At 32.1% G+C, this 24,349-nt stretch overlaps 1 protein-coding gene across 1 annotated transcript; it reads right to left on the reverse strand.

The window, feature by feature from the left end:
- Window positions 1–5,159: 5,159 nt before the first annotated feature.
- Window positions 5,160–14,642, reverse strand: LOC133871476 (disease resistance protein RUN1-like). The gene is made up of 6 exons (XM_062308918.1): window positions 13,957–14,642; window positions 9,333–10,423; window positions 8,388–8,674; window positions 7,368–8,288; window positions 6,463–7,043; window positions 5,160–5,406 (listed from the first exon to the last, which is right to left on the reverse strand). The coding sequence occupies exons 1-6, from the start codon at window positions 14,478–14,480 to the stop codon at window positions 5,160–5,162; spliced, it is 3,651 nt and encodes a 1,216-aa protein (XP_062164902.1). The 5' UTR covers window positions 14,481–14,642.
- Between the last annotated feature and the right edge of the window lie 9,707 nt (window positions 14,643–24,349).

Consider the following 24,349-nt stretch of genomic DNA (forward strand, 5'->3'; position numbering starts at 1 on the left):
TTCGCTGTATGCTCCTTCCAAACCTGCAAGTAAAAACTGCATCGAGTGATGCCGACAATCCCGCTCCGATGCTTAAGTAAGTATATTGTTTAAGAGTAAATGCTCAGAGCAATTTTTAGAAGCATAAGTGTCTACCTCAACGTCTGAAGAGGCCTTGATATTTATAGAGAACGAGAAGCAGTTAAGATAGCTCCCAGTATACGTGGGGATCCATAGTTGAAAAAGACGTGACCTCGGTTGCACGGAAATCTCGGGATCCACGACCGCCTATCTCAGGCACACAATCCTTTATGGGTGACACGTCATTTGAGAAGTTTCGGACACACAATCTAGTTACGTATCGTGCGTTGCGTCCCTTCAATCCCGAGTAATCCAGAGATATCCGCGGTCTTGGGTGTTACAAAGTATCTAGGTCGGCAACCCGAGTTGGGTGGTCGGGTCGGGTAAACCGGTTGGGCCCAAATGATTGGGTTGGGCCTGTAGGGCCGAGATGGCTAGTATTTTCCCTAACAATAATAAACGATCAAGCCTAAATGGTAAAGACAAACTTAATTAATGTGAAAAACTTCCATATTTTAACAGCAAGGACTCTCTTTTGTTTAGATATAAAAATGTTAAAAATAGATATAAGAAATAATTATGAATAGGGTTGATGATTTTTTTTTTTTTTATTATTATTTGTAAAACCCTTTGTCATTTAAATGAATAATTTAATTATTTTCCGTCTTACTTAAACAAACTGAGATCATAATTTTATAATAAGATTCGAGTTATAATGATTTAATTTGTTAATGTGTTTAATTTTTGTCGGTGTTTTTAGCTTTAGGGTTTTTTTTTTTTTTAATTAAATTTTTTGTAAGTTTATTATCATTCTTTTTTTTTTTTTTTGTTGGTTTTAAAGTGCAAACACAACACGTATAAAGCTAACAATTATTTTTCATATTTTGAATTATTTTTTTTCGTATAAGATGATTTAATGACTTTCATATGGTAAAAGGATTCGAATTGCAAAGAAAAAACGCAATAGATTCAACGTGCTCTTCTTCTTTTTCTTCTTTATTTTTATTTTTTAAAAAAAAATAATGTTTGAAATTAGTCCAGGTGAGTACATTGATTTAAAATAAGCCAACAAGTTTCATATGATATAAAAATGTTCTGAGAGCTTTTTGTAGCATGCAAAAATAATAAATAAATTCTCTATTATTAAAGTGTGTCCAAAATATAAGAAGGACAAGATGATTTTGTGTTGTTGGATGGATCCACTACTTTTGGAGGATTATTTTGATTCTCAAAGTCCTCCAATATTTTTGGATGACATCGCATCAAGGACCACTGACAAGTTTCAAAGTAGAAATTAATGCGTGAACTTTGTCAGCGCAATCTTGTCCTGATTTTAGACCCTTTGGAGGTTTTGACAAGTCTTAGATCGTATTCTCACAACAATTTGCTAATTAAATGACTGAACGTAGGATTGACATGGCATTGTTGGAATTTCGAATTGAGACCTCAAGTTGTAACAAATAGTGAATATTTCAATCTTGGCAACAATAAAGATTGACAGAGTTATTAACTTGTCAACTCAAACACCACAAAAATCAATTTCAAAATAAAGAAAGCTGTGAAGGATATTAGGATACATATTTTGGTAACAAATTTAAAACCTTTTTGAATGAAGAGTTCTTAAAGTAAAATCATTCTGAGATCCACTAGAAGACGTATGTTTTACAGATTGATATCTAAAATCATTATGTTCTGTTTTTAAAATGTATATATTTCTACAAAAATGATGGAAGAGTCTAGACAAAAGGAGCTCTTTTCATGTCCAAAAAAGAAAAAGATTATGAGTATCAATAGGTGGAGATGATTGGTGCATATGTCCTTGCCACGTGGTTAATTTAAGAGTTTTAAATGACGTTACATCATGTGAAACCGTTAGATATTACAAAATTAAAACTTGTCCATACAATGACTTTACTTCGTTTCATTTTTTTAAAAAAAATAAATAAATAAAAGAGAAATAAAAAGGGGAAGAACAAACCAATGGCTCTCACTTTCGCAATGACCTTAAGAGAGGGCAAAAAGGAACAAAGAAAACGATTAAATTCAACCTGACAGCCCAACGTCTTCATCCCCCTTCCTTCCAAAACTCGTCCTTAATCCTGATACTGCTTCAAATAAATGATTCATTAATATTTAGACCTTCAGGAAACTGGTGCAAGAATACAATTAATGTGGTAGTATTTCCTTCAAAGATTGAACATCACCTGTGGGGGAGGAAGGGTTCTCAATTCTAAACTGCTCTCAAGTTTTTTTGCACTAAGCTCATTTGACAATCAGTATGGGGTAACCTAAGCTCTCATCTTTTCCTTCAATCGCAAAAAATGTCAAGCATGGGCTAGATATGCCTCTTGTTATGGAGAGTTAAATAATACAATTAATTATACTTCAATAGACAATATGTCCGTTTGTGTGTAATACGTTTGTATGGTGTTTGCTCTGTTTTGGGCCTGGTGTTTTCTGGTTTACTGCTTTGTTGCAGGATTCCAGTGTCGTTTTTGATGAAACGGTGAATCCAGTTTTGACTGGAGTACTGTAGTTTGATGTGTTTGGTTATAAAGCTTTTAGTCCATAAAAAGAAAAATAAAAAAATAAAAAAAGCGATTTTAAAAGTGATTTTTAAAAATGTAATTAGTTATCTGGCAAAATTGTAGTTTAACCTTTTAAAAAAGCACCATATATCTTACATGTGATTTGAAAACATAAATTTTATATATTTTTAAATCGTAATTTTTTTATAAAAACACTATTCCAAACTATTCATTTTCTATAATTTGATTTAAAATTACACCTTTTTTTCCTACGAAATCGCAATACCTAACATACCTGTAGCCTGTAGGCCATATGTATATCTCCGCTTCGGCTCTTCAGCTCTTTTTGTGCTCTCTTTTATTATTCTCGTCATAGATTTCTACATAATATCAAGTCTTTCTATACCGTTTTCTACATGGTATCATAAGCTTCATTATATTTCAACACTTTGAAATAGTTGACAGCTCAATATTATTTCATTGGAACGATTGAATGTGTGGTGGAGAGCTCTGCTTCTAGTCCTTCCATGCTGCAGTGGTAGAGGGCTTGAGTTGTACAAATAACATTTCTCTCCATTATTTCACAATTAAAATGGTAAAGAATCACATCAAAATATCTACATGATCAATTGGCGCAACATAGAGGACTTTCGTAGCAACAACTTGAGCAAAGTGCCAAGTGACTGAAAATTTCCATGAAAACAACTTGGTTGATGTTGGGAGTTTTGGCATGGTATACAAAAGGTCTTCAAATTGGCATTTGGCACCATCCAGACATTGGGGAGTTTCCTACTCCCAATTTAGTGCCAGTTGGAGATTTTGCTGAAAAGTTCAAATCCAAGACATTTTCAGGGGCCCCTAACGGTGGAGACATTTCAAGAAAGATAAATTCCCCTAGCATGACCAATTAATTGGTTGGACCTATTCCAACTACGGGAAGATTGCACAAGCTTCAAGCTCTCTTTCTTGATGGTAATAGACTAGAAGGTCCTATCCCATCTGAACTTTGTCCTTTGGAGAGCTTGTATAAAATGTTTTTCAGTGATAATAAGCTTTCTGGACCTATTCCTACATGGGACACAAATGATAGCAATTGTAGAATTGTAATTTTGGTGCTCATTGCAAATGTATCATGGTATTTTGGCTGAGAGGTTTTGTAACCCCTGGTCCTATATTGAGAAGATAAAGAGTAGCCCACATAGAGTAGGTAATTTATAAATATACTAATAAGTATTAAGTCTCACATTGCCTAGTTACTAAGTGAAATTTGACTTTATAGAGAATTTTAAGAAAATTCCAAATTGAATAGTCCTTTAGGGATGATAGTGCAGATGTAGCTATTTTTTTTCCTGCGTCATTACAAATAGTACCAGAGCCCTGACGAGGGCGTCAGAAATTTAAAGGAAGAAGTTTGTTACACATCGGTCTCATATGAAAAAACTGGGTTTTTATTAGGAATTATAAAGAAATTTTAAATTGACTAGTTCTTTTTGGGTGATAGCAGATACGGCTAGTGCTTTTTTCTGTGTCGTTACAGGTTTGACCAGTGATCTAGGCTTGCAGTACAATGAGACTATTGTGTTTTATGATAGCCAGAGCATAATACATCTTACCACAAATGTATCATGAGAAAACCAGACACATTGATGTCAAATATTATTTTTTTCAAGAGGTTGACACATGAAAATATCACATTGAAGAAGATTACCACCGCCAAAAATCAAATGAACATGATTATTAAGCTAGTTTCTATTTCCAAGTGTAAATATTGTTTGGGTTTAATCGGTGTTTGTAGTTTGTACTTATCTTTAAAAATGTTGGGGAAGACGTGATGAGAAAATTTATAGCAAATGTTTGGCAAACAACATAAAAATATTTCACTTTATTTTTGCATTTTCCAAAAACAAACAACGTCAAAACATTCTAATTTTTTTTTTTTCACTTTTTATATCATATCAATAATTTTTTATTACTATTCAAATAAAAAAATTTCACTATAATACAAAATTTTTTCACTTTTTTATATAAATTTATTTTACTTTATATCACATCTATCACTTTTTACTAACTCCAAAATTAAAAATCCACCATCCTGTTCTGCCCAATATTTTCACAAATAAGCCCAACTGTAAGGACTTGATGGAAATTCAATTCCATCAAGTAAAAGTAAAGATACTTTTATGATGTGTGACTTGTATTTCACCTGTAAAGTCAATGGTGGGCTCCAATCTTTTTGACTTCTTTTCTTCGCCAAACCCAAGAGTGATGGGAAAATGGTTCTTGCACAACGGGTTTGTTTGGCAAAGACATGTATAGAACAGAGTAGTGGGTTGTTAATTTTGAAATTAGTAAAAAGTGATAATGTGATATAAAGTAAAAAGAATTTGTATAGAAAAGTAAAAAAGTTTTGTATTGTAGTGAATTTTTTTTATTTAAATAGTATTAAAAAATTATTTATGTGATATAAAAAGTGAAAAATGTGGGAATATTTTATGTTGATTGGTATTAAAAAATATGAAAAAGTGAAAAAAAAAAAAAGAAAGAAAAAAAGTACATGAATAGTATCCAGCACTAGTCTGTTCCGTTTCCATTTTTATCAAACAAGGCCAACAGTTGTGCAGCTATTGTGCAAGGTCTTAAAGACATGAAGTGGGTCTTATATAGTGAATTCCACCACATAGATCCTACGTGAGATCCACCCCATATCTCTATTCTAGTGCACAACAGTTGTACAATTGTTATGCACCAATCACCCGTCAGAGTGATGAACTCGTTTTGCTTCAGTTTTATCCCGTTGAACAAACCAAGAAGCAAAAAGCTGAAATAAACAGACAGGTGTTGATCTTCAATGTCTTTCATTGAGAACTCTCTCTTCTTGGCATCAATCAAACTTAGGTAATAGATGTGAAAAAATCAGTGATATCATTGGAGTTTTTTTTTTTTTTTTTAAATTTTTTCAATTAATATCTTTTTAGTTAGAACATGATGGTTATTTTTGAATACCACAACCAGCTCTCAAAATTTTTATATGAGTTAAATATAATTTAGCCTTTTCAATTAACAGTCATTTTTATAAGGTCTTACGGACAAACAAATTAATGTCATGTTTTAACCTATCAAATTACTAATTTGTTGCAACTTAGTTTCATCTGTTAATATTGACCATTATGTTGAATGAAAAATAAAATTTGACCAAAATATTTCAAAAATACCTTATTTTAATCATTGAAAAATCAAAATCACTATTTGTATTTATTAATTACTAGAAAAATACTATATATTTTTTAAAAAAAAAAGAAAGAAAGAAAGAAATAATTTTTTTTTTCTTTCTAAAATCTAAAGATAAATGCAAAATCATTCTCTGTGATTGGTCTAAATTACAAATCGTTCGTTCTAATATAAAAAATAATTTAGAGGTCCTTAAGGTAAGACAAAATAATAATAACCGTAATACCGTATATTATATTTATTTATTAACAATATAATAAACACCATAATATGTGATATAAAGGCCATATAAAGAGATAATATCTTACAATCATGACCATCAGTCTTGGACTCCACATTCGAATCCTAATAGAGATTGAAAAGGATTATGCAACACAATATCAACATCTGATAGAAAAACACTAATAACCCAACTGCAAAAACTCCCTCAGATACGAAGCTTCGACTTGGAGACAGATTATTTGCTAGGAGAATTTAACACGAGAGCATATGGTGACTATAGAGAAGGATACTTGCATTGACATTCGCATTGGGGAATAATATATTTCAATAATTATACAATACATGTGAGACAAGATTACATATATCTTAGACCTATCCAAAATGAAACTTTTGAAATCTGGTCATAAAAGAGTAAAAAAAATACTCATTTTCCTCTTTAGTAAGATTTTTGAGCTTTTTCTCTAGAAGCAAAATTTGTGCATCCTTCATTTTATTTGGAGATCTCGCTTTTCTCATACTAGAGTGTCCGTTTTGTCTATTGTTATTGGCATCCTCATTAGATGTAGAGGCGTAATGAATAATTTCTTCATCAACAACCCCTTCATATACTAGATGCACCCCTATCTTCTTAGCAGTGACTTGATCATATTCCCATCCAAAAACAACCTCCGCTTCATCACCACCCTCAAAATCATTGGTAAGAACAATATTGCATAGAAATAAGTGATCTCCAAGAGGGAATGGGCCACCGGATACTTCTGCCAGATTGGTCAGAATAGTATTCTTGGTATGGTTGATAAATGACATGCTAATTCTATATGAAGATAATACCAAAACAGGTACTGAAGTGAAAACGCATACACCAAACTCTTTCAATATGGAATCAATAATAGGTACTTCAAAATGTACTGAAGGCCCCTCACACTGATAGGTGAACCGATCGGGAATTTGATTGCCAGGGAAGAAAATGCCAGACACACTACCAACTCTACATGTAGCCCATTTCTGTTACATAAGGAAGGAGGATGATGTGTGTTAAAGTATTAATTAAATAACATGAGATAAGTGGATATTTAAAGTAATGTTATAAGGAGGACTCAAGTCCTCCTTGAGCCCTCCCAAAATTGATGTAGCCTAATTCCCATTGGGTGTAAGATAAATCACTATTAAATTTTGATCTAATAATAATTTTAAAGAAGGACTCATTACTCAAAGATTTAATCATATATCATAGAAGAGGTCCAATATAAGTTAAAACCCTACTCCACACATTATCCCATTTCAACTAAATTGAGAGAGAGAGAGAGAGAGAGAGGGAGAAACATGTACCTGTATTAAGTTTTGCTTAAAAGTATTTGTCAGATTTATGCACCCTCCCAAAAGAACAGACACAATGGGATTTGACCGCTTATCCAGACCTGGAATTTCGACTAATTTGTGGCAGTTAATAAGGTACAAACCGTTCATCTTTGAGAGCTTTGATAGATCCGGCATTCTTTCCAGCGCAGTGCAGTGTTTTGCATGTAAAAAAACCAAGCTTGCGGGTAAATTTGGAATTGATTTAAGGTTTTTGCAGCAATCCAATTTGAGATCTTGAAGCTTCGAAAGACCGCCTAAGCGTGCGGATAGGCTTTCAAAATGATTGCATCTTAAATCTAAAATTTGAAGAGAACATAAATTCCAAAGATCTATAGGAATTGCGTTGTTTGATAAATTGCAATCCCAGAGACATAAGTGTGTTAGTGAGTTCAAGCCTTGTAGCACAGTTGGCAGTAGATTGACTGACTTGGGCCTTTTCCTTGGTGATATCCTGGACCAAAAGAGTGAAGGCAATGGCTTGGACAATGATCCTTTACATCCATATAGAGATAAATATTTGAGGTTCTTCAATTGCACTATACTAAAAGGCACTTGCCTTATAGCAGTTTTGTCCACAAGAAGAATTGTCAATGATTCCATCTCCCCCAAGTTGTCAGCCAAATTGTCTATTTTAGAACACCTAGAAAGAATAAGAGTTTCTAAAGACTTCAACTTATAGAAATTCCTTGGCAAACTTTTAAGAAATTTGCAATCTTTCAAATTCACCAAAACAAGATTACTAAGATCTCCAATGGAGTGGTGAACCTCAAACAAACTCGTACAATCCTCGAATATTAATTCCTCAAGATTGGGGAGTTTTGAAAAGTCAGGGGTCTGCCTCAGATAATGAGAGTGACTAAGATTTAGAATTTTCATCTTCTCAAGCAACTGCTAAACAAATGAGAAAAATAAACAATGAAAAATGAAGGAAATCACAATTTTAGAGCCTAGAACATAGAAAAAAAAATAAATAATTGTTGATTATTGTACCTTAGGAACTTTCCATACTCTTTTGAGATTGCTATATTGTAAGTCCAACACAACTATGTTTTTTGGATAAAAGTCATTTGGCATAAACTTTAGAGTGAATCCATGCCAGCGAATCCACCTTAATTCTTTGGAAAGATATTTATAGTCTCCAGTGAATCGTACGTGATCAAGTTGGAATAATCTTAATCTCTGCATCTTTCTAAATGCTCTTGAATTGAAATTCACCTTACTTAGACTTGGCAATTCTAAAGTAAGTCCTTCAACTACATTTGTTCCCCGTAAAAATAAAAAAAATAAAAAAATAAATAAATAAATAAAAATTAAATTAAATTAAATTAAATTAAATTAAAAAATTAAAAAATTAAAAAAAAATTAAAAATTAAAAATTAAAAAATTGCATGAGACAAGTGATTATCCAGATTTATCACATAAGCTTTTAGGATAATTGATTATTTAATATGGTATCAAGCATTTGGGGCAAAGGTATGAGAACAAAGGTCCTGAGCTTGAACCTTGTCTCCGTAATTCACCTCCCATTTCAATTACATATTCGTTGTATTGGCAACACTTATTAAAGTCTTAGAATATTAATTAAGTGATTAAATTCATTATTTCTTATAACCTTAGGCTTTTGAGATAAGTGATGACTTTAACAATTTTGGTCGACCAAAATGCTTTCTTGTTTATTATTTCATTTATTTTTCCTTGCTTAATATAATGTAATCATGTTTGAAACTACAAAAACAAAAGAATAATGTTAGCAAAGAAAATAACTATTCCTATTTTCAAATAAGAAATATAGGGATTACACTCTCAAGGCATATAATCAGCATGAATTGGTATATATGCATTTGCTTCCCAAATAACACATATATTAGAAAATAAAATGCTCTGTTTTCCTTTCAATTTTTTCAATTGAGAAAGTTCTTATTACCTCGTGCTTTGTCAATATATCAAATGCATCCTCATGCCGCCATAATCTACTCCATTTCCCAGGTTCGTTTGGGTGTTTTTCACGAACCATTTCTCTTCCCATGTCTCGCAGCAAATCATGCATGGTAAAAGTGTTTCTCCCACTAACTTTAAGAAGACACCGCTGAATGAGAACACTAATTCCAATCTTTGGAAAAAAACCACAACCATCCAATATTTTTACAACATAGTTTGTGTCCATTCCGATGAAGAAACATGCGATGTCAATGAATATATCCTTTTCAGTATTGTCGCTTAGTCCGTCGAAACTTATTCTAAGTTTATTTTGAATTTGCTCATGAGGAATCCTCTTCAATTTATCTAATGCACTTTTCCATTCTAGCATGCTCCTAGAGAAAAGGAATGAGCCCAAAACTTCAAGAGCTAGTGGCAATCCTCCACAATAAGCAATGACACTTCTTGACAAATCAGTATAATCTTTAGTAGGATAGCTATTCCTAAAGGCATGCCAACTAAAGAGCTCAAGAGATTCACTATCATTCATTGTTGAAACTGTATATACGTTATCCACTTCTAGCTCCTTTAGCAAGTGCTCATCTCTTGTTGTTATAATAATTCTACTTCTCAAACCAAACCAATCACGCTTTCTACATATGGCATTCAGTTGCTCCATATGGTCTACATCATCAAGTATCACAAGTATTGCTTTATTACAAAGTCTTTCTTTAATCATATTAATTCCTCTGTCTACACTACTTATCTTTATCTCGCTTGTCTTCAAGATGTCAGAAAGAAGTTGTTTTTGGAGATGAACTTGGCCCCTAGGTTCCTTGGAAGTTTCCCTAACATTTGCAAGGAAACTTTTACCTTCAAATCCATGGAAATATTGGTTATAAATAGCTTTAGCAATGGTTGTTTTTCCAATTCCGCCCATACCCAAGATTCCTACCAGGCAAACATCGTTAGCTCCGACATTTAACAAAGAAGTTATGTCTTGAACACGCGAATCTACTCCAACTGGGTAGAGTGCTATAAACAAGTGCTTGCTGTTCAATTCTCTTGTAATCTCTCTAACAATTTTTCTGATAAACTTTGCTTCATGCCTAGAAATTATTATAAGAAGTTAGGTAGAGTCACATTATACAAGAGAGAATTGAAATATAAGTTTCATATATACGAATATGTAAAAACTTAGAACACGTTAGTTTTGGTCATTATCCTTAACTCATTAGCATTTACAATACTGCTGGGGCAAAGTTTGAAGAAACTAAATTTTATACCATAGAATTATGTTATAAGTACGTGAATCCATAAAAATAAGTGAGTATCACTTGGTTAATTAGCCAATTAAGTTTATATTGTGCAACAGATCATGATTACAATACATAATACAAACTGATCACACACAATAGTACAAGAGAATTTTGTGATGCTCTCGATTTAAGGTATGTCCGTGAGCGAAGACTAGAAAAAAAAAATATCAATTAGCCAAAGAATTGGAGTACAAAAGAGTGGCAATGAAATATCTTTCAAACCCAAAATCGAACACACTCAAAACCTCATTCTCTCACACAAGACGAAAGGAATTACTCTTGCTTTTAATTCTGCGGCAAAGAGTAGTGTTTTTCTTCTACGTAACACTCTTTTCAAACCTGTAGTACAACGACTCTAGGCTTTGTTTAACCACTAAGTTTTCATCTTATTCGAATTTAGTCTTTGAAATTTTATTTTTAAGAATAAAGTCCTTAAGTTTTACATAAGTTTTAAATTAGTCCCTCTACCACTTTACTATTAAAATTAAGGAAAAAATTATCAAAATGCCTCATGAATTAACTGTCGATTTTAGAATAGCCCCTTGAATTTTCAAGTATACTTACGTAACCCATCAAACTATCAAAGTGTGCCAAAAATGCCACTTTTATCAAAATATTCCTATAATACCCCTATTCTCTAAAAAAACAAAAGTAAACATTTTTTTAAAAAGAAAAAAAAAATGATAAATTGAAAATCAATCTATATGGTTGACCTAAAATATAAATCGCTCACTGCAGAAAAAAAAAATTAGGATTAAATATCCTATTGGTATCTGAGTTTTAAGCGTTTTTAAAATTAATACTTGAATTTTCATTTGTATTATAGGTGGTACCTGAATTAGGGGTAAAAACCTGTTTGATACCTCTGTTAGATTTCTCGTCCAAATTTTATCGACTCACCATGTGTCAATTGCTGAGGTTGACATGTGGCACTATATAAAAAAAATAAAAAATAAAAATAAAAATATTTAAAAAATAATATATTTTTTTAAAAAATAATAATAATTTTAAAAAAAAAAAAAAAAAAAAAGAAGAAGAAGAAGAAGAAGAAGAGGGGTGACTGAGCCACCTCCTTGGCCAGTCTAGGTGGTCCATGGGGTGATTCGGCCACCCCATGGCAGAAAAAGAAAAACAAAAAAAAAAAAAAAACAAAAACAAAAAAAAAAAAATCTGGCCCATTGGGGTGGTTCTGCCACCCCCAGGATGGCCACCCATCAAAAACATTTGAAGGTTTGCCCATGGGGTCGCCAAACCACCCCCATGGGACACAAGGGTGGTTCGGCCACCCCAAAAGGCCAAAACCCATCAGTATTTTATTTTATTTTTATTTTATTTTTTTTATTATTATTATTATTATTATTTTTTTTGTCATATGGTGGTTTGGCCACCCTAGATTGGCCAAGGGGGTGGCTTGGCCAAAATGGGGGTGGCCGGCCAGTCGGCCACCCCCATGGTGGCCAAGGCCACCCCTTTTCTCTTTTTTTTTTCATTTTTTTTTTTAAGTTTTATTATTTTTTTAGAGATTTTTATTTTATTTTATTTATATAATGCCACATGTCAACTTCAATAGTTGACACGTGACGAGCCGTTAAAATTTTGACGAAAAATCTAACAAAGTTACCAAATGAGTTTTTTCCTCCAACTCAGGTACCACCTATAATACAAATGAAAACTCAAGTACTAAATTTAAAAACGCTTAAAACTCATGTACTAATAGGACATTTAACCTTAAAAAATAATACAAATGTATTCAAGGTAGGAAAAAAAAACAATTTAGTCATTGTAATCAAATTCCGTCAAAATTCTTAACGGATTCAATTAGTGTCAAAGTCAATACTAGTAAAATGATGAATGTCAGTCTTTTTTTTTTTTTAAAAAAAAAATCAATATATTAAAAATATACATTTATAAAACTAAACTACTCTTTCCTGTCAAATTCCTTTTAAACATTTAACAGATTCCATAGTGTGCTACGTCAGTATTAATAAAATGACAACACGTGTCATTGTTAATAAAAATATATAAAACTAAAAAGTTAAAGAATTAAAAAAAATAAAAAATCATAATTTTTTAATTAGGGTGGCTGTCGAGGCACTCCTTTTCTTGTTTTTTCTCTTTTTTTTTTCTTAATTAAAAAAATTACTTTTTAAGTTTTTAATTTCTTTAACTTTTTTGTTTTACATTAATAGTTTTTTAAAATTCTTTTATTTTTTTTAAAATAGTTTTTTTATTAATTTTTTATTTTAGTTTTTAAGAGAATAAGGGTATTATAGGAATATTTCGACAAAAGTAGCCTTATTGGCACACTTTGGTAGTTTGTTAAGTCAAATTAGTACACTTAAAAATTCAAAGGGATATTTTAAAATTGGTTATTAATTCATGGGGCCTTTTATATTTTTCCTAAAAAATAATTCAAAGGTCTTCAAGGTAAGCAAAAAATAACAATTTAATCATTGTAGTCAAATTCTATCAAAATACTTAATGGATTCTGTTAGTGTCAACATCAACACCAATAAAATGATTACATGTGTCACTCTTACTAAAAAAATATCAATATATTAAAAATATACATTTATAAAACTAAATTACTCCCTGCAGTCAAATTCCGTCAAAACACTTGACGGATTCTATTAGTGTGCCACGTTATCATTAATAAAATGATGACATGTGTCATTGTAAAAAATATATATATAAAACAAAAAATTAAAAGAGATTAAAAACTTAAAAGTTTAAAAAAATTTAATTGGGGTAGCTGTCGAGCCACCAATTTTCTTGTTGTTTTTTATTTTTTATTTTTAAAAAAAGAATACTTTTTTTAATTCATTTTTTTATTATTATTTTAGGTTTTAAGAGAATAAGGATATTATAGGAAGAACAAAAATTTCCTACAAACTGGTTTGTATGAAATTTTATACAACCCACATGTAAAATTGACATGTGTCATTTAAACATGTGAGAATCACATGTTTTTTTTAATAATGCTATTAAAAAAGCATGTGAAAAGCACATGCTATTAAAAAAACATATGATTCTCACATGCCAAGGGACACATGTCAATCTTATATATGGGTTGTATAAAATTTTCTACAAACCGGTTTGGTTATTTCGACAAAAGTTGCATTTTTGACACACATTGGTTATTTTGATGGGTCACATTAGTGCACTTGAAAATTAAGGGGGCTATTCTAAAATCAGTTGTTAGTTCAGGGGATTTTTTTATATTTTTCTCTTATAGAAAACATATTGTAATGTGATACTATAAATGTACTAAAATATAATAATATTGTAGGTGAAAGAAAAAACTATTGCGTATACGAACTTACACGTTTGCAGTTTTTTTTAGATCCCATCCTGACAAATTAGCAGCCTCACACAGAGCTCGTCTCCACCTAAGAACTTTGTCCATGTCCAACAAGTAATGCTCTTCATGTTTTGCGAATGCTTCTGCAAAACTACCCGTTTGGTTTCTCACATCCGAGGGTTCAACATCATAGAATATAGGCAGAACCAGTTGTGTCATACTTCTTCGGCACTCCATGATCTCCACAAGTTCCTCCAGGCACCACCTCGAAGCTGCATAGTTCCTTGAAAAAACAATGATAGAGATTCTGGATCCTTTTATTGCCCGTAATAGTTCAAATGCAAGATATTCTCCTCTTCGAAGCTCATGGTCATCTTTGAAGATTTTAATTCCAAAATCTCTCAAAGCAAAGTAGAGATGGTCGGTGAAGTTCTTACGCGTATCTTCACCTCTAAAACACAAGAACACATCGTAAATCCAGTTGGAATGGGAGGAAGAAGATGAAGAGAAGAAGGGTTCAGGAGATCTCGATGTTCCGACAGCCATGCCCCAAGGGGGAGATAGTGAGAATTGGAAAATCAACTCCCAAAGACTTGATTTTTTATCCTGCAGGTCATTTATTTGAAGGAATTTTAATGTAAAATGAATGCAAGTGTTTGGAAGGATTTATCCCGTTAAGGTGGAAATTGATGAGGAAAACAAAAAGAGAAATAGTTAAAGAAAAACAGAATGAATTTCAGCCTCCAACCCCTTGACTATTTATAGATAGAGAGTTGCACCATTTTTCCTTCAAATTTCATGAAAGTTTTCACTTTCCATGAAAATAATATAGTGCGTGAATGATCACAATTGTTATGGTGCGATCATCCCTTAACACATCATCATTATTGATCCAATCTCAACACGGTTTCTTCCCTGTGTTCAGATTGGACCAATAAATTGCTGGCAGCTTATGGGAGCAAAATGTCATTTATCACAAAGAAAGCTAAATGGAAAAATAAAAAATGAGTCTCTTTCAATTCTTTAACGTGTGTTCTGATCAATTTGAATTCATTTATGTCAAGAAAGTGATAAGTTTGTGCCCATGTTAAGACGTTAGAGAAAAGACAAGCACTCTCAATTCCTTCATTGCATTTTTTTCCAAGCATGCACCCATAAATCCTTTGTGATTGATAAGAAAGTCATCAAGATGTTGATGTGATTGACACTCACACCAATCCTTGCCATTTTGCACTTTCATCCATTTTTCTTTCGCCTTCGGTCATTTTGTAAGTAATCCTACGAATTATCAACGACTATAACCTTCTAAATTATAAAAACGTTTCAAAAAAGTTCATTTTGTTGAAATATGCCTATAATACCCCTATCACATGTCATTTTTCAATTAAAAAATAATAAAAATTAAATTTAAAAATAAATTAAAAAAACTAAAAAAATAAAAAGAAGAAATGGCAGCCACCCCCAAAAAACACATCTTTTTTTAAAAAATAAAAATAATATATATATATATATATATATTGGTTTTTTAATTTTTGGGTTAAATTGAAACTTGCCCCCTTGTGGTTTGCAAACTTTATTTTTTGCCCCCTGAGTTTTACTTTTTATCATAAGTGGTACCTATGGTATGTGAAAAGACGGAAATGGTACTTCCGTCTAATTTTTCATCCAAAACTAACGTCTAGCCACGTCATCCTACAGGTGTCAGCGTGCATGCGCAACACCTGTCCCCGTGATACACTTCAATGCTAACGTGGCTATCATTTTTCTTTATTATTATTTTAATGATTTCTTTTTATATATATATATTAAAAAAAAAATTATGGGTGGCTCCTTTGGGCCACATGGGGGTGGTTTGGACACCCCAAGGGCCAAAATGGGGGTGGCCGAAACCACCCCCATTTGGCTTCGGCCACCCCCATGGGCCACAGAGGTGGTTCGGCCACCCCCAAGCCAAATGGTGGTGGCCAGCCACCCCATGTGGCCCAAAGGGGTGGCTCGGCCACCCCAACAATTTTTTTTTTTTTTTTTTAAAAAATATATCTTTAAAATAAGATATATATATATATATATATATATATATATATATATATATATATATATATATATATATATGTGGTACAAAATATATTGATTTTATTTTATTTTATTTTTTGACATATCCACACAAGAAGAAGAGGGAGGATTCAAACTAGTAACCTCCATTTCATGTGGCGTGGTCCCCAGCCGATTGAGCTACCCCTTGGGAACAAAAATATATTAATTGTGTACAAAGTACCATGTGTGATATATTTATAAAACCAAGGTACCATTTCTGGTAATTATTTAAACCACAGGGGCCACATCATGAAATTTATAAAACCACAAGGGTATACATTGGGAAAAAAAAATTGTGTTTAAGTAGCAAACATTTGGTTATTTTTTGGGTTATATCAATTGGCCACGCAGATTATTTTGTGTTTCCAATTGTTACACAAGACTGATAGCATTTTTTTTTTTTAATGAAATTATTGTCAACATATTATTTTGATACACAACAGGCATATAGGTTACTTAATGGGGGCGGCTCTAATTTTTTATTTTATTTTTTTTAAAAAAAAAAAAGCCTTAAAATTGAGAACCACAATTTTTTTTTCCAATAGATACCCCTGTAGTTTTATAAATTTCACTATGTGCCCCATGTGGTTTTAATAAGTACCGAAAATAATACTTTGTTTTTTTAATTATATCACAAATGGTACTTTGTATACAAACACTATTTAGTATATTTGGCATGCCTGTTTGAACCGAAAGTAACCTATATGCCTGTCGTATATCAAAATAATATGTTGACAAGAATTGAACCTTTCATAAAAAATTAAAAAAAAAAAAAAAATGCTATCAGTCCTGTGTAACAATTAGAAACACAAAATAATTTGCATGGCCAATTGATATAACCCAAAAGATTTTTTTTTTTTTTTAAAAAAAAAAATAAATAAATAAATTGTTGGGGTGGCCGAGCCACCCCTTTGGGCCACATGGGGTGGCCGGCCACCACCATTTGGCCTAGGGGTGGCTCAGCCACCTCCAGACCGGCCGGTGTAGGGGTGGTCGAACCACCCCCGTGGCCCATGGGGGTGGTTCGACCGCCCCCAAGGGCCAAAGTGAGAAAAACCTTGGCTCTTGGGGGTGACCGAACCACCCCCACGGGCCACGTGAGTGGTTCAGCCACCCCCAAGCCAAATGGGGGTGGTTTCGACCACCCCCAAGGGCCAAAATGGGGGTGGCCGAACCACCCCCATGGGCCATAGGGGTTGTTCGGCCACCCCCAGACCGGCCGGTATGGGGGTGGCTCAAGCTTAAAGCCACCCCCAGGCCAAATGGGGGTGGTTTCGGCCACCCTCATTTTGGCCTTTGGGGGTGGTTGGCCATGAGCCACCCCCAAAAATGGCCTTGGGGGTGGCTGAACCACCCAAAATTTTATACATATATAAAAGAAATCATTAAAATAATAATAAAGAAAAATGATAGCCACGTCAGAGCTTAAGTGTATCACGGGGACAGGTGTCGCGCATGCACACCGACACCTATAGGATGACGTGGCAAGACGTTAGTTTTGAATGGAAAATTAGACGGAGGTACCATTTCCGTCTTTTCACATACCACATGTACTACCTATGATAAAAAGTAAAACTCAGGGAGTAAAAAATAAAGTTTGCAAACCACATGGGGCAAGTTTCTATTTAACCCTTAATTTTTATTTTTTTTTGTTTTTTAGTTTTTGTTTTTTAATTTTAAAATTTTATTATTATTTTTTAATTGAAAAATGACACGTGACATGGGTATTATAGGCATATTTCGATAAAATGAGCATTTTTTAAACTTTTTGGTAGTTTTGGGAGTCAGAGTCCAACCATTAGTAATTTATAGGGCTACTTGCAAAATGGCTAACAATTTAGAGGGCTAAACTGTAATTTTCCTTTAGAAAATAATAATTGGAGTGCCTTGCAGTATATTTCCACAATTAATTAAATTTTCGTAAGAGTTATATTGTACATTTGTGCTTTTATTATCTGATGTGTTTACAATATAAATTACTTATATTTATAAAAAAACTGTGGTAAGTACAGAAAATACAAGAATGATAATGGACGATCAAGTCTAAATGGTAAGGACAAACTTAATTTGGAAAACTTCCATATTTTAACAGCAAGGACTCTCTTTTGTTTAGATATAAAAATGTTAAAAATAGATATAAGAAATACTTGAGAAAATAAGGTTGATAATTTATTATTATTATTATTATTATTATTTGTAAAACCCTTTATCATTTAAAGGAACAATTTAATTATTTTCCGTCTTACTTAAACAAACTGAGACCATAATTTTATAATAAGATTCGAGTTATAATGATTTAAATTGTTAATGTGTTTAATTTTTTGGTGTTTTTAGCTTTTGGTTTTTTTTTTTTAATTAAATTTTTTGTAAGTTTATTATCATTCTTTTTTTTTGGGGGGGTTTTAAAGTGCAAACACAACACGTATAAAGTTAACAATTATTTTTCATATTTTGATTTTTTATTTTTTTTTTCGTATAAGATGATTTATTGACTTTCATATGGTAAAGTGATTGGAATTGCAAAGAAAAAACGCAATAGAATTCAACTTGCTCTTCTTCTTTATTTTTATTTTTTTCAAAAAATAATGTTTGAAATTTGTCCACGTGATTGCATTGATTTACGATAAGCCAACAAGTTTCATATGATATAAAAATGTTCTGAGAGGTTCTTATAATATGAAAAATAACAAATAAATTCTCTATCATCAAATTCTTGTAAATGGGATGCGGATACCATTTTTCATAGTGATACTCATTTTCACATATGACACATATTCATCTTCTTCTTCTTCTTCTTCTTCTTCTTCTTTTTCTTTTTCTTTTTTTAAAAAAAAAAAAAAAAAAAATTTATTTTATTTTATTTTTGTCAATTAATTTATTCAAAGATGAATTTGCTTATTTTTTATATGAAAATAAACAAAAGATAAAAACAAAACATTTATCAAATTAATTATCTGTCCTTTAGGCGTTGGTTCATGTCCCTGCCCTCACCACTTGGTTTATAATGCTGAATTCTTTTTAGCATTGTGGTTTTGGTGGTGGTAAAATGGTTGACCCACCATTTGTTTAAGGGGTAGCTCGGCCACCATTTTTGTTTTAAAATAATAATATATTTTATGTATTTATATAATTTTTATATGGGTGATATGTGTTGTTATATAATTGAATATAATGTGATATATTAATGAAATCCGTCAGCATTTTGGTTGCATTGAGTATGCCAATTCAAATTATATTTGGTCATATGGTCGTCATCTAATAAAAGAAAATCTTTGACATGTTATGTTTTCACTTTCTGGTGTGTGCCATTAGTTAGAGGGCGATAATACAGTCGATAATTGCTTTGTCCACTACGGAGACAAAGTATATGGCAACAGCTGAAGAAGTGAAAGACGCAATTTGGCTGAGAGGTTTTATAACACCCTGGTTCTATATTGAGAATATAAGGAGTAGCCGACATAGAGTAGGTAGTTTATAAATATAGTTATGAGTACTAAGTCTTACATTGCCTAGTTATCAGGTGAAACTTGTCTTTATAGAGAGTTTTAAGAAAACTTCAAATTGACTAGTCCTAGCACAGATGTAACTATTGTTTTTTCCTAGGTCATTACAAATAGTACCAGAGCCCGGACGAGGACGTCAAAAATTTAAAGGAAGAAGTTTGTTACGCATCAGTCCCATATGGAAAACTGGGTTTTATTAGGAATTATAAAAAAATTTCAAAATGACTAGTTCTTTTTTGGTGATAGTAAATGTGACTAGTACTTTTTCCTGGATCGTTACAAGTTTGTTCAGTGATCTAGGTTTGCAGTGTTTTGTGATAGCCGGAGCACAATACATTTTATCACAAATGTATCATGAAAAAACAAAACACATTGATGTCAAATTTTGTTTTTTATTTTTTTCAAGAGGTTGACACATGAAAATATCACATTAAAGAAGATTCCTACCGCTGAAAATGAAATGAACATGTTGACTAAGCTAGTTTCGGTTCTCAAGTTAGAATATTGCTCGAGCTTGATTGGTGTTTGTAATTTGCAAAGGCAAATTCAAGGGGGGGCAGGCAGGGGCGAACCCTACATCTTATTTTTTTTAAAAAAAAAACATTATATGAGTATTTGAAGTCCATGCTTACTCTCTCCCCTACAAATTTAAGACCAATCAATCAGCTTAGCCCTTTAAAAAAAATTAAGTTAGCTTCAAATTTTGGCTGATCTCTCACAATTCACAAATTCAACACAAGTTACCCAACCATGCTTTTTCACCTAGCAACAGTCCAAAGAGTACAACCATATAAATGTATAGTGTTCTTCTCTTTGTATGGTGGCTACACTGATCTCAAGCACCATTAATCTAAAGCAAACAATAAAACAAACATTTCCCTAATCTTCTTTCTGGAACCGTTGCTACTACCGCTGGGCTCAAGAAGTTGGCTCTTCAATCTGTTCCGCTCTTTTTCTTTGTTTGTTGAATCGTTGATGGTGGTGGTGTTTGCAAATCCTAGTGAGTCTGTTTGTCTTGTGTTCGTCAAGTCATGGCCGTTTGCTATCTTCTTTTTTTGATGAATATGGTCTGCTCTTTGCTGCTATCTTCCATCTTTTAATGGTTTATGGTCTGTATGTATGATGGAGTTAAAATAATGGTCTTTTCTCAAATTCTCAAAATAAAAAATAAATAGAGAAGAAAAAGAAAAAAAAAAAAACAAAACAAAACAAAAAAGCAATGGTCTAAATCTAATCGAGATTCGTGTCATTAGACTCAACACTGTCATGGAGTAAAAAGTAATGAATATTTCAGCTTTGGCCTTTGTGGTGTGTGTACTAAGTAAACTAGACTAACTAGTCTTTCACTTTGTCCGTGTAAGAGCATCTCCAGCAAGTAAAGTTAAAGTAGCTACTCAAAAACTACAAATATCTACTTTAATTACTCATTTTCTTAGAAACATTCCAACAATATTCTCTATTTTACCATTCATTTTCTTAAAATATTATTTTTCAATATTTTTTATTGTTTTATTTTCTTTCTCTCTCTCTCTAGTCTCCGTCTCCTTCTCTAACCCCCAACACCCATTGATTTTCTCTCTCTCTCTCTCTCTCCTGTTTCCGTCTCCATCTCCAACCCCCAAAGGTTGGGGTTTCCAAGTTTGTCAGGGTTGGGGGACGGGGACGAGGTTTGTGAGGGAGTTCATGGTGAAGATTGGGAGTGGAAAGTGACTATTTGGCTCCCTGAAGGTTGGGAGTGGGTGGGTCTTCCAGTCGTCTGGGCGGATCTCCTCCGTCCTATGCGTTTGTGGTCTGGGGAGATGTGGTTTCTCATGTCAAGTATGGGTTCGATTCTGGGTTACGGGTTTCGCACGTCAATCTTCTTGGGTTGCATTTATTCCCAGAGTTGTGGTGTAGGGAGGGTGACAACGGGCATGTGGCGGTGAATTGTTTTGAGATGGAAACACAACCTCATGGGTTAACGGAGAGGTCAGTGCGTCCTGGTTCCCGAGATTCTCCGTTTGTTCCAATGGACTTGGGATTGCTTCACTGACCGGTGAGGTGGTAGAGAGGAAGAGAAAATATTAATAAAAAAAAAAAAAAAGAAATAGTTGAACAGTGAATAGTCAGTAGTGCCTATTCACTGTTCATGAAGTTAGAAAAAAAGTTAGAATAACTACTCTGGAGGAAGAAAAAGAGAAAAAAATAGTCAAATTTAATTTTTTGGTTAAAATAGCACTCGTGCTGGAGATGTTCTAATGTAAACTAGGCTAACTAGTATTAAGTCTTTCACTTTGTCATATGTGATATTAATTAATTGATTGATTGACTAACCAGAGAGTCTAGAATGGTCGAGTAATAGGCTAGTTTAGAAGAATATAAATTTTTTTATTTTATTTTATTTTATTTGAATAATAAATACATAGACTAGCCTTGTAGAATAATCATATACCGTAAAGACTAATCTAGTAAACTATTTGAATAATTCTAATATTGTCCACTTGTGGTGTATTCATGAATTTAAAAAAAAAATTATGCTAACAATATTTTTGATTATTTATTTTACATTTATGTGATTTATTGACTATTATTTTTTTATTATAATTGTTTTCTTATTAAGATAAAAACAATATTAGCATCTTTTGAGAAGATTTTCTTCATACTTTAAAATTTATTTTATCATTCTAATTTCACTCTGACTCCGCCTATGGTAGTTTGTATATATTCATCCTTAAAAATGTTGAGGGAGACGTTATGAGAAAATTTACAGCACGGACTTGACGAAAATTCAAGTAAAAGTAAGGATTCATGATGTGTGACTTGTATTTCACATGTGAAGTCAATCTTTTCGGCTTCTTTTCTTCGCCAAACCCAGAGAGTGGTGAACCCGTTTTGCTTCAGTTTTCTCACGTTGAACAGACCAAGAAGCAAAAAGCTGAAATAAACAGACAAGTGTTGATCTTCAATGTCTTCATTGAGAACTCTGATCTTTTCTTGGCATCAGTCAAACTTAAATAATAGATGTGAAAAAAATCAGTGATATAATTGGAGTTAGAACTCAATGGTTATTTTTGAATACCACAACCAGTTCTCAGAATTTTTATATCGGTTAAATATAATTTAACCGTTTCAATTAACGGTCATTTTGATAAAGCAGTTGAACTGACAAATATCATTATGTTGGATGAAAAATTAATTTGTTTAAATTACCAATTTGTTGCAATTTAGTTCTATTTGTTAGTCTTGACTATTATGTTGGATGAAAAATTAAATTTGACCATAATATTTTAAAATAACCTCATTTTAATTATTGAAAAATCAAAATTATCGTTTGAATTTATTAATTAGTAGAAAAATACAATATTTTTTATTAAAAAAAAAAGAAATAAAGAAATTAATTTTTTTTTTCTAAAATCTAAAGATAAATGCAAAATCAGTGTTTGTGATTGACCTAAATTACAAATTGCTCGTTCCAGTATAAAAAATAATTTAAAGGTCCTTAGAGTAGGCCAAAATAATAATTTAGTCCCTACAACTAAATTCCGTCAAAATACTTGACAGATTGCATTAGTGTGACATGTGTCATCACCAATAGAATGATGGCACGTCACTGTTTTAAAATATATATATATATATATATATATATATATATATATATATATATATATATATATATATATATATATATATATATATAGAAAAATTAGAAACTTAACAAATAATTTTTTTTAAAAAAATAATCATAGATTGGCAGTTTGAAAGACTAAATCATGACATTTGTCAGTTCGTAATACTTCATAAAAAAATGGCTATTAATTTAGGTGCCTGAATAATATTTAACCATTTTTATTTCATAAGAAACTTATTGCAAATTAATATAATACGTCGGGAGCCGATTTTTGGAGCAAAATGTCTCGATCATTTATCACCAAAAAAAAAAAAGTAAATGGAGAAAAAAAAAAAAGGAATCTCTTTCAATTCTTTTTACATTTCTTCTGAACAATTTGAATTCATTTATGAAAAGAAAGTCATAAATTTGTGCCCGTGTTAGACGTTAGAGAAAAAACAAGCACTCCCAATTCCTTCATTGCTTTTTTTCAAAGCACACAAATTGACAAAAATCCTTTATGATTGATAAGAAAAGTCATCAAGTTATCCTTTAATGGCTAATAATATTATAATATTATTGCCGGTAATCTTAATTCACAAATAAAGTTTTTGAGTTTATTTTCAGTTGTTTTCATCGTTGAAATTGGATCAAAGATTTCATTTGATCCTTTAATGGCCTAATAATAATATTATTGCCGGTAACTTAATTCATTTGCACTCTTTATCGTTGCCATTTTGCACTTCCATCAATTTGTCTTCCGGCATCATCGTTGCAATGCAAGTGTAGGAATGTAATGAAATATAAATAGAGAGAAAAGTAGGGAAAGCAATTGTATAAGATTTATAGGGAAACTTCATATACCCCCGATGTTTTATGGGTGTTACAATATTAACCTCGAATTGTCAGAAATTACAATATGAATATTCCATTTTCTTAGCACATTTTAATTTTACTCCTACCGTTAAAGGTTTGCGTTATCTCTAATGGTAAATATGTAAAATGCCTTTTATTGTACCACGAAGTTTCATGGAATACGCAAATCTTACCGTAAGAGGGCTATGGGTACGGATTTATTATAGTGGTGCGAGTTATGACCTATTTTATAGTCGTATGTACTGTACTAGTACATCATCATGATTTTCTGCCTTATCATATTGAGAGACATTGTTGCATATGTGATTTCACTCTATCTCTCAAAATTATTGGGTTCACTGCATAATTGTGTTTCA

Source organism: Alnus glutinosa, chromosome 6 (genome assembly GCF_958979055.1).
Source record: "Alnus glutinosa chromosome 6, dhAlnGlut1.1, whole genome shotgun sequence".
Lineage (NCBI taxonomy): Eukaryota > Viridiplantae > Streptophyta > Magnoliopsida > Fagales > Betulaceae > Alnus > Alnus glutinosa.

Excerpts from the sequence above, each read along its gene's own strand:
- LOC133871476 (XM_062308918.1), bottom strand. The coding sequence starts at position 14,480 with ATGGCTGTCGGAACATCGAGATCTCCTGAACCCTTCTTCTCTTCATCT. Across the intron at positions 8,675-9,332 it reads GGATGCATTTGATATATTGA|TATTTTTACGGGGAACAAAT; the intron begins CAAAGCACGAGG and ends TTTTATTTTTTT. Across the intron at positions 8,289-8,387 it reads GAGTATGGAAAGTTCCTAAG|CAGTTGCTTGAGAAGATGAA; the intron begins GTACAATAATCA and ends TCATTTGTTTAG.